This window comes from Maniola jurtina, chromosome 28, assembly GCF_905333055.1.
Source record: "Maniola jurtina chromosome 28, ilManJurt1.1, whole genome shotgun sequence".
Classification (NCBI taxonomy): Eukaryota; Metazoa; Arthropoda; class Insecta; order Lepidoptera; family Nymphalidae; genus Maniola; species Maniola jurtina.
In genome coordinates, this window is record NC_060056.1 from 3789711 (window position 1) to 3801221 (window position 11511).

The following is an 11511-nucleotide window of genomic DNA, read 5'->3' on the forward strand; positions in this document are numbered from 1 at the left end:
GTGCGAACGTGAGCGAGTGAGTGCGGGTATGTGTGAGTGTGTGACTCACTCGGGATTTTTAAAAACCTTTTTTTTTTTTTTTTAATTTATTTAATTAAAAAAACACAAGAATCTATAATATTATAGCTCGCCAAACTGGTGTGCCAGTCCATCTAAATCCACGCGGACGAAGTCTCGGGCATCTAGATGTTTAAAAATATAGTTACCTCATGACGTTGGTGGGTTTTTCAGTCCAGTACACAGCGGTCCTAGTTCGTGCCATCACGTTCACGTCATATCTCCCACCATCCGTTGCCACTACGGTGTCTTTATTTAGGTCCGCTGAAATATACTCATTTTTAGGGTTCCGTAGCAAACAAGAAAAAAGAAGAACATTTATTCTTTCAAAGTTGTGCAACACATCACCTACCTAAGGGTTAGGTTATCCCGGCGCCTCTAAGGGTGAGATCTATAGAGCGCGCTCTGCCTTTGCTTAGACTTAAGACAGAGTTAAAACGAGACAGAGCTATATCTCTCACATAAATCTGTCTCATTTTAACTCAATCTTAAGTCAGAGCAAAGTCAAAGTGCGCTTTATAGATTTCAGCCTAACACTCGAGCAGTAGATAAAGCCAAAAGGTGTCAAGCAGAGAAAGCGCCGGAATGAACTGTCATGTGTGGCACAACCCGAAAAAAACCGGTAAAGTGCGATTCAGACTCGCGTACCGAGGGTTCCGTACCCGGGTATTTTTTCGACATTTTGGACGATAAATCAAAAACTATTGAGCATAAAAATAAATAAAAATCTGTCTTAGAATGTACAGGTAAAGCCCTTTCATATGATATCCCACTTGGTATAGTTATCTTACTTTGAAAATTGAAACACATTTTAATTTCTTTTAAATGTAACCACAAATTCCCAGTTATCGGAATTTTTCCTTTACTTGTACTATAAAACCTACCTGGGTCATCGGGAAGTGCCCTATAGGTTTTCTTGACAGACACGACAGACAGACGGACAGACAATCAGAAAGTGTACAATAGTACCCAATTTGAATAAATGACTTTGACTTTGCATGCATTGTAAGCCCTTATAGTGTGTACTGAATGTCACATGTCCAGCAGTGATGTCCAATATCAGGATTATTTGTACAGATCATTCCTGACTAGACTTCGTCCGCGTGGATTTAGGTTTTTATTTAGGATAAAAAGCTGCCAATGTCAATTACAGGGACGCAAGCTACCTCGGTACCAAATATCATACAAATCGGTTAAGCGGATTGGTCTTTAGGAATCCCGCGGGAACTGTTTGATTTTCCGGGATAAAAGTAGCCTATGTCCGTTGCCGGGATATAAGCTAACTCTGTACCATCGGTTAAACTGTTGAGCCGTGAAAAGGTAGTCAGACCGACAGACAGACACACTTTAGCATTTATAATATTAAGTATGGATGAGTATAAAATAGTAGTAGTAGTAGTAGTAGAATATGAAGGTCGCTTATATTTAGTTATAATATTATTTTGAACTCAACAACTCATATTCAGCAGATAAACATTTCATTTCAATTCAGTGGACGTCTATCACACTAATATTATAAAGGAGAAAGTTTGTATGCGTGTGTGTGTGTGTGTGTATGTTTGTTACTCCTTCACGCAAAAACTACTGAACGGATTGGGCTGAAATTTAGAATGGAGATAGATTATACCCTGGATTAGCACATAGGCTACTTTTTATCCCGGAAAATCAAAGAGTTCCCACGGGAATTTTAAAAAACCTACATCCACGCGAACGAAGTCGCGGGCATCAGCTAGTCAGTTGATAGTGTTGATGATGATGAATCAAAACTCACGGCTATTATACGCGTCCTCCAATGCTTTGGAGTCGCCCGCTGAGAAGCCCCGCCATATGGATTTGTCTTCCAATTCTTTCCGGTAGAACCAATGGTACTTCAATGGCTCATAGTCTGAAGATGTGCGATGCTGGAAAATGAAAGATATACAGTATTTTTAGGGTTCCATATCTCAAATAGAAATAATAAAATTTGGCAAATAGGTCAAACAATCAAATTCGATATAATGTAGACAGGATCACTTTGTTGTCTGTCTGTCTGTCCGTCGCGTCTGTCAAGAAAACCTATAGGGTACTTCCCGTTGATCTAGAATCGTGAAATTTGGCAGGTAGGTAGGTCTGAAAGGACAAAATCCGAAAACCGTGAATTTGTGGTTACATTAAAAATTAGTGTTCTTTAATATTATAATACAAGAGAGTTATAAAGAGAAAAAAATGTTTGCTATCCATTAATTCTGAAACTACTGAACTCATTTTAATAATTCTTTCACCATCAGAAAACTGCCTTATCCAGAATTAACATAGAACATAGGCTATTAATTAATGTACCGCGGATGAAGTCGCGAGCAAAAACTAGTAAGTAACAACAAGTGTAAATTAAAAATTTATAACACCCCCGACAAGTGAAGGTTACAGTAACTAGAAATGAGCTGATAACTTTCAAACGGCTGAACCGATTTTCTTGGATTATAGCTAAGAACACTCTCGATCAAGCCACCTTTCAAACGACAAAAACTTAATTAAAATCGGTTCATTAGTTTAGGAGCTACGATGCCACAGATACACACGTCAAACTTATAACATCCCCTCTTTTTGGGTCGGGGGTTAAAAACATAAAAATAATATTGTAATTAAAGTGGTACCTCAGTCATAGAAACAATTTTGTCACTACTATCATCTTGGAATGTTTGATCTAAAAAATTGACGCTCAGCAACGGTTTATTCACAACTCCCTTTTTCTCAGCCATATTGCTATCTCCCTCCTTTTTCTTATCGGTGTCTCTATCCATCCCTTTCCTTACGTTAAAATTATCAAAATCTACTCCTTTTATGTCTAACTTTGTAAACTTTTTGGTCATGTCACAGCAATATTTACATTTTCTTATAATATCCTCGAAATTTAAGTTATTTTTGTCCCCTAACTGATTATTATCATGTTCATTAATATATTTATAATCTGTGTTTTCTGTACGTTCTTTTTCATTCAATTGTTTGGATACATTTGGTTCGCCTATATTGATTTCTTTAGCATTTTCAACTACAGCAAAGTAGCTGACTGTTCTTACTATGTCTTCTGTTGGAGTAAAATTTTTATATGATGTCAAATCGTGTATTAAACTCATATCTGCCATGTTGTTTTGAGGAATGTTTGTAGTTTTATTATTTGCTGAATCTACAATTGGTTTTGTTTGAGTATCTACAGCTGTAGATTCAAAGAAACTTATTACATTATTTTGTATTGAATCGAAAGTGTCACTTTTAGGTTTATGCCTATAATGATCTTGAGACTGGCTCAACTCAAAAAAAGACTTTGTGTGATCAGGTTTGGGTGGGCTTGTAAAATAACTAGATAATCTACTAAAGTTACTATAGACATCTGAGTCTTCTGTACTCTCTGCATTGGATGAAAAGAAGTTAATAGGATCCGGTAGGGATTCCAATTTAAGTTCTTCACTTTTTTGTGGTTCCTTTTCAGTCGATACTGTATCAAGTTTATTCTCTTCTGCTGTTTCCTTTTTAGGTTCAATAATACTGGAAAATGCTGGTAACCGTTCGGGTAAAGCAGGGGAAGATGGATCTTCTACAATTTTATCGATCATAGTTAAAACGTCTGTATCAGAAATGTTCAGGTTTTCTGCAGGACTCTCTGAATACGCCAACGTTGCTAAATCACGTGTTTGGGCTGAGTTATCAGGTATGAATGGTATATTTGGATTGTTTACTGTCAATGTGACTGTGGCTGGCGTTTGAGTGGTTTTATCTGGAATGAATGTAGCATTTTCGTCCAATCCAGGAAGGATCCTCGAAGCAGCGAATTCACTTAGTCGCTTTTTATATTCGTCTTCAAAACCTGGTGGGATACGCATTGCAGAAGTGTTGACGGTGAAAGATTTCGAAGCGGCCGGAGAAGTCAATGAGTTCTTGTAATGATTCTCAACAGCATAGTTGCCTGTATCGAAATATGACGCTATCGTTATTGCTGGGCTGGTTGACGTTGGTAAGTCAAATGGCAAAGAATCTCGCCTTAATTCAAATAGAGGTTCTGGATTAGTTTCCATTTTCTTATACCTCTCTACTCTATTCGTAAAGGTATCTGCATCTGGCACTGGGTCATCTGAACTTCTTTCTCGTTCTTTATACTCTATTTTATCATCATCAGTTTCGGATGGTTCTATCACGAACTCTACGTGAAAAGTAAAGTCATTTTTAGCATCTTGTTCAATCGAATGCACGTCTAAACCACTTTCGTCTGACTTCGTATCCTCCTCGGGTGGTGCAGTAGGTACACTTATAGGTGGAGGTAAAATTGTAGTATCTTCTTGAGAAAATATAAATTCAGCTTTTATTTCATCGCTAGCATTAGTTGGTATGTTTTCAAATACCAAGGTTTTGTCTTGAAATAAGGAAAGAGGATCCGATTGAAAATCGTAGTCATGATCTTCTAGGACCTTAGATGAGTTAGCGTCGTTAGTTGACCATCCGTAATTTCTATTTGTACTAACGCTTATGTCATCAATTAGTTCGACAGGTGGCGGTAATTTCATGGTTTCTATGATACCTTCTGTAATATGTGATATTTCGGATTTATCAGTAACCAAACTGCTTCCAACCAACGGATACTCGACAGGGTGCGCCAATTGTATGGGAGCTGTTATATTTTCTATTAACTGTGAAGTTAAATCATCTACATCTTTCTCTTCTGGCTTATTAACCTCTCTACATGTTTCACAAATGTTTAATTCGGAAACTTGATGATCAAGCAAATCCTCAATTAATTCAGTTGGTTCACTTTTCTCAAAAAGATCTGAAATTGAAGACTTTTGTTTCAAAGCATTTTCAGTACTTTCAGTTAAAGCCAAGTTTTCGGTTTTTTCTTCGATTATATTTATATCTTTGTATGATGAACAGCCAGGATTTAAGGGTTTAGCTGGCGGACCAAAATTGAAAAGCCTATAGCAAACGTCTGTGCTCATTTGAGTATCATAGCTGGAAGAAGCAATTGTCTGTTGATCATTTGCACTATCATGCAAATATTGTGGTGGCACCAAATCATCAGATAAGTCCTTTAATACTGGAAATATAACAGTTGTTAATAGTTCTTTTGATGTATCAACATCAGTTGCGCCTTGCTTGCCAAAAAAACTTTGCGCACTTTTACTACTCGAGATGTCTTTGTTTTCATCAACATTCAATACGGGAGTTGTAAAGTGATAATCAAAATAAGACTTCGGTGAAACATTAGACGTTTTTTGTAATAATTTAAAACCGATATCAGTTTTTTCAGGTTTGGTTGGAATCACGTTTTCTTGAGATTTTTGTCTATCAAAAAAGTCTTTTGCGGAAATGTTTGAAAATACTCGAGACGTTTCCCGAGGTAGTTCTCGGGGTAGTTGTTCTACTAAACTTTTAGTAGTTTTTGGCTGTAGTAAAGTATGTTCATAAGTTTTAGTGGCAAATATTGGCTGGGTTAAAGGTTGTTTCAAGTCAAAAGCACTTGCAAATGAATCAGCAACAGTTGCGTGTCCGTAAACAGTGTTCGCTTTTCTAAAATCATTTTCTTTAGACACTATATTATCAAATAGTGATTGTTGCTCTTGTTTAGAATAATCAAAGAAACTTTTTAAAGAAGAATCACCAGTATTCTGAGATATTTCAGATATCTTGTTCTTATCTGGTAAAATACCAATTCTTTCAGGGTCGCCTTCCATTCCAGTACCTGATGAATTAAGTTCTTGAGTTTTAGTTACATTCTGATGAACTATGGCATCAGGAGGTAAGGAATCGGTTATTTTAGGAATATTAGCTATTTTATCATTTTCATTCAAATGTTTTCCTGTAGGAGTTTTTATTGTATGATCTTGCGTAAATATTGTGGTATTTGTGTATAATTTTTCAGCTTCTATTGATTGTTTCGTTTCATTTTTATGATAGTCTTGCGTTATATTTGCCGGATTTGGATAAAGACTGCTTGCGCCAGACAGGTGTTGGCCGACTGGTTGCTGATGGTACATGTTACCCCATCCCGGATTAGGATAATTTTGGGCTTGATTTATATAATCTTGTGTTTGATAATAACGTGGATGTATGGTAGATTGGGAGTAATCAGCTTGATTATTGTATGGATTAGGTTTTATTTGTTCTTGAGCACTAGGAATAAATACTTCTAAATTAGCACTTTCAGTATGTGGAAAATGTCGATAATTCCCAACAGATAAATTATCATACTGTGATAAATTTTCATGCTTTTTTTCATCAACTTTTGTTTCATTGTAGGTGGGGTCGAAGAAGGTTGTAACAGTATTCTGGATCTTATTAATATCTATTGAACTGAGTTTAGATTTTAACGATCCAATTATCCCAAAACCTTTCGAATCTTGTTGAGTTTCCTCAAATCTTTCGGTTGTTGGTCTACTAAAGTCAAACGCTGTATTAAAATCTTTATAGACTAATGATTTGTGTTCTTGTGGTTCATTTGCACCAAATGTTGGATATGATGACGCTACAGGTTTATTTAAATCAAAAGGTGCGTCAGTTCCATATGAACTAGGTGAATTATAATCTGTTGCTAACTTCTGGGTTATTGGTTGCACATTTTGGTCAGGTGTTAATATAGCACCTTGGAATAAACTTGATCCTGTAGATGGCTGAGGCAAATCAATTGGTCGTGTAACTTCTTGCGCACTAGGCAAACTGTAATCTCTAGCTAATTGTTGGTTAGTAGGTTGAATATTTTGTTCAGGAGTAAAAACAGTACCCTGGAACAAACTGGGTCCAATAGGGTTTATTTCTGGTTTTAGATTGTTACTTATATTACCAATACCTTCGATTGGACCGGAATAATACTGTGGCTTTTTCTTTGTTAATCTATAATTTAGATTTCCTGTCATTTTGGGAGGCTCTGTTATTTGTTTTGGAGGTTCAGGTGGAGAGTCCACTGTGAATTGTGGAAACTGTTTTGCAACATCTTCATTTTTCTGTATCTCGTCCTTAGATATTGCTGTTTGAATCAGCGTAGTAGGATTAAAGAACATAGGTGGCACAATATTTTCTTGCTCAATCTTGACCGGTTGAGTGATACCTGTAGATTGAAGGGGGCCTTCAGTTGCGCATTTTTCTAGTGATTTCGTAACGGAATCAGAAACAAAAGATGGTGGTCTTATTGGTTGAATTGTTTTTGGTGGTTGTGATGGTCCTTGATGAATACGAGGCTCGGGCGTAGAAACTGGCAATGATGATGATCCTTTAGGAATAAGAGGTATAGCGGCAGGTGATTCTGGTATCATTGTATTATTTGAAGATACCATCGGTACTGTGTTATTTGAAGAATTAAGTGGTTGGTTTGAAAAATTTGATGGTATTTCAAATGATAACTGTTGATAATTTGCAGGAAACTTTTGAGATTGTAAATTTATTTGAGATGGTACTGAACTTTGTATTTCGTCTGCGGTTGGAACTTGTCCTTCATTTTTATTATTAGATGAAGCAAAATTCGGTTGTTCATGTACTAATGGAATAGTTGGAATGAAGAAATTGTCTTGTGGAACCATAGTTGGTATAGTTTGAGGTTTGATTATTGGTTGATTAGCAGATATGCGCCGTGCCACCGATGGTGGTAAAACCGACTTTCCCACAGTAGTTTGGCTATCTCTCTGCGGTAAATTAGAGAACATAGGTGGTGGACCAATCACTGCGGCGGATACATGTGATGTTAATGGCATAAATTCATTTGCTGGATTAGGAATAGTAGTTTGCGATGGCATATCTGGTTTTATCTCAATAGTATTGGGGTTAGTTTGACTAAATGCACCAGGATGACTTTCAGTTGCTTGTCCAGTTGTAATATATACGGAGCTTTCTAAATCAGATTTATTTTCACAATGTGATTCAGGGTAATTGTCAACTGCTTTTCTCGTTTGTATTTCAACAGAGGCTGCCGGATTAGATATATTATATCTATGTTGGGTTTCTTTTGTAGTGATTTGAGTAAATCCACTTAAGTGTTCTATATTAACTTGGTCAGTTATTTTTGTACGAATTTGTGGTATTGAAGCTGCAGGATTAATAACATTAAATTTTTCTTCGCTTTCTTGAAGTGTTATTTGAGTGGATACATAGGCGTTCGCTGTATTAGCTTGGTCAATTATTTTTGTATCAAATCCTGCTTGACTTGTCGACTTTGGTAGAAAAGCTGAGCTTGATTGAACAAACGCCGTAGGATCAAATATATTAACTTGCTCTTTACTTTCATCAGCACTTATTTTAGTAGATTCCTGAACATTTCTTGTATTCCGTAAAGATGTTATGGATGGTTTCTTCCACATATCATATGGAATTGCAACGTTTTCAATGTTACTATGATCGGATAGTGGACTAGATACATTAGCATCAGGTATGAAATAAGCTGGTCTGTTCTGACTCATGGGTGCCGGATTGAATGTTTGTGTGTGTTGATGATCTCCAGAACTTAGTCCCGGTACTTGTGCGTATACTTTCTTCTTAGTTGTAATTCTATAGTTTGAAGTAGTACCTGAAAACAAAAAAAAAAAACGAGTTAAAAAGAGATTTTGATATGAACGCGGAACGCAGAATACTGAACTCAGAACTCTGATCTGAAACTCTGGTAGTGGGAACGAAGCCTAATATTATGCGGTATGCCAACTTCAAGACTGCGAATTCATTCACGGGAATGTGTCTGTCCAGAAAACCTATGGGGTTTATGACACACTTATAGCACACAAAAGGAGAAAAATCCGAAATAGTGAATTTCTGGTTATATCACAAAAAAAAAATGTTTTCATGAATATTTCTTAAATTTTCATTTTGAAATTTGCATTTTCAACTTTCAAAGTATGATTAATGTACCAACTAGGATATAACATGAAAGGGTATTTACCTGTACATTTTAAAACAGATTTTTATTTATTTTTATGCATAATAATTTTGATTTATCGTGCAGAATGTCGAAAAAATACGACTGTAGTATTGTCCGGAACCATCGGTGCGCGAGTCTGACTCGCACTTGGGCGGTCTTTTCTTTTGCGGTACGGTACCCTAAAGAGGAAGATGACTCACAAAGGAAAATTTCGTTGATCATTAAATTACGAAACGTAAAATGCCTACCATTAGGTTGCTAAAAGAAGGCTGTGGCAATGACCTCACTTGACCCCACGAGCATATTATAAAAAACCACGTAATCATAAAATTATATTGAGCTGTTACATTGTCCCGTCCTCACCAATGGTTTTTTAACCCCTGACCCAAAAAGAGGGGTGTTATAAGTTTGACGTGTGTATCTGTCTGTGGCATCGTAGCTTCTAAACAAATGAACCGATTTTAATTTAGTTTTTTTTTGTTTGAAAGATGACTTGATCGAGAGTGTTCTTAGCTATAATCCAAGAAAATCGGTTCAGCCATTTGAAAGTTATCAGCTCATTTCTAATTACTGTAACCTTCACTTGTCGAGGGTGTTATAAATTTGTAATTTACACTTGTTCATGGATTAGGCCGTTTGTCAGTGTCCACGTTTCTGCACGTTTCCGTTTTCACGGAAATTAAAAATTTATGACACCCCGATAAGTGAAGGTTACAGTAACTAGAAAAGAGCTGATAACTCTCAAACGGTTGAACCGATTTTCTTGGATTATAGCTAAGAACACTCTCGATCAAGCCAACTTTCAAACAAAAAAAAACTAAATTAAAATCGGTTCCTTAGTTTAGGAGCTACGATGCCACAGGGCACAGACAGATACACAGATACACACGTCAAACTTATAACAACCCTCTTTTTGGGTCGGGGGTTAACTAATTCAAAGTTGCTCAGCGAGCTATGGAAGAAGGCTATGTTAGAAGTTTCTATCTGAATAAAAAAAAATTACTTATGGTGAGACCTCGTTTCCCACGGATTGGTGCTCTTTAGGCCCATAATAAATGTGACCTTATGCCTTTAGTAGTATAATCATTGGTTTGGTGATTATTTCATATTTGGCACTGAAATGGACATACACAAGTGCGCTGGAAGAGCAATTGCAAATTGGACTCCCACACGAATAGTTCTGTACCATCAAAATACATTGTACAAAGTATAACACTATGTACTTTATAATTTTTTTAAATTCGCCTGGCGACCAATTTGATTTTTTATTATTTGTTGTTATACCGGTAATAAAAATACTCATTCTGTGAAAATTTCAACTCTCTACCTATTACAATTCATGAGATACAGCCCCCTGACAGATAGACAGACGGACGGACGGACAGCGGAGTCCAAGTAATAGGGTCACATTGCCACCCTTCTAGCGACGGTTATTTTTTGGGCCGATTTGAAGTCCGGACGAGCGAGCGTACCGGGAATTAAATTTGACACTTTGTGTCAAATAGTCTTCGCGTTGACACTATGTTGACAGATGCCTCATCACTATTATTTTAAAGATTATGTAAATGATAAAAGAGCGTGGATTTGACCTGCAGCTCGCTCTAGCAATGCGCGGGACTTCAAATACATGGCATAATATTGTATATCAAATCTTTAAACAGAGCAACCGCCGAGTTTCTTTCTGGTTCTTCTCGGTAGGAAAGGCATTCCGAACCAGTGGTAGATGCTGTGACGATTCAAAACTACTTGTAAAAGTCTAATTGAATAAAAATATTTTGAATTTAATTCCGAGTACGCTCACAATATGACGCTCACTGATCGGCGCGAAAATGGCGAAAATCAAATTTCAAAAACATGTCAGCAATCGCAAGCCCAGTGTACTTGTATTAACAAAGGTCAGTGATATTTGGCCAACATCTGCTATAACTTATGAAACTTATGAACTTATCTTATGCAAGAGTACAGAATAAGTTACGTAGTGGTTTCTACTAATGTTTTTCTTATATGGTCAAATGCTTGTTACTTGTATAATGCATATTTTGTTTCTCTAATAAAATAGCGGTTAAAACACAAAACCGGCCAAGTGCGAGTCGGACTCGCGCACTGAGGTTCCGTCCGTACTCGGGTATTTTGTCCAACATTTTGCACGATAAATCAAAATCATATTACACATTATACATAAAAATAAATAAAAAAATGTTTTACTCTGTTCAGATAAAGCCCTTTCATATGATACTCCACTTGTTGTATAGTTATCTTATTTTGAAAATTAAAACAAATTTAAATTTATTTTTAAATGATGTAATCACAAATTCGGGGTTTTCAGATTTATTCCTGTACTTGTGCTATAAGACCTACCTACCTGCCAAATTTCATGATTCTAGGTCTACGGGAAGTACCCTACAGGTTTCTTTACAGACACGACAGACAGACAACAAAGTGATCCTATAAGGGTTCCGTTTTTCTTTTTGAGGTACGGAACCCTAATAAAATGACTAATAAAGAAATTAAAAAGTAGCAATAACCTACTTTAAATAATGGAGGAGGTTATTAATTTGTCTGCAGTTTTTTACCAATGTTTCTCTTTTACG

At 36.4% G+C, this 11511-nt stretch overlaps 1 protein-coding gene across 4 annotated transcripts in view; it reads right to left on the reverse strand.

Annotated features, from left to right (window-relative positions):
- Window positions 1-11511, reverse strand: part of LOC123879738 — a 94989-nt gene that overhangs the window by 12976 nt on the left and 70502 nt on the right. For all 4 annotated transcript variants that reach the window (XM_045927638.1, XM_045927637.1, XM_045927636.1 and 1 more), the window contains exons 3-5: window positions 2691-8575; window positions 1829-1958; window positions 207-321 (exon numbers count right to left, since the gene is read on the reverse strand). In XM_045927638.1, coding sequence (XP_045783594.1) covers window positions 207-321; window positions 1829-1958; window positions 2691-8575 — 6130 coding nt within the window. The remainder of the gene's footprint in view (window positions 1-206; window positions 322-1828; window positions 1959-2690; window positions 8576-11511) is intronic.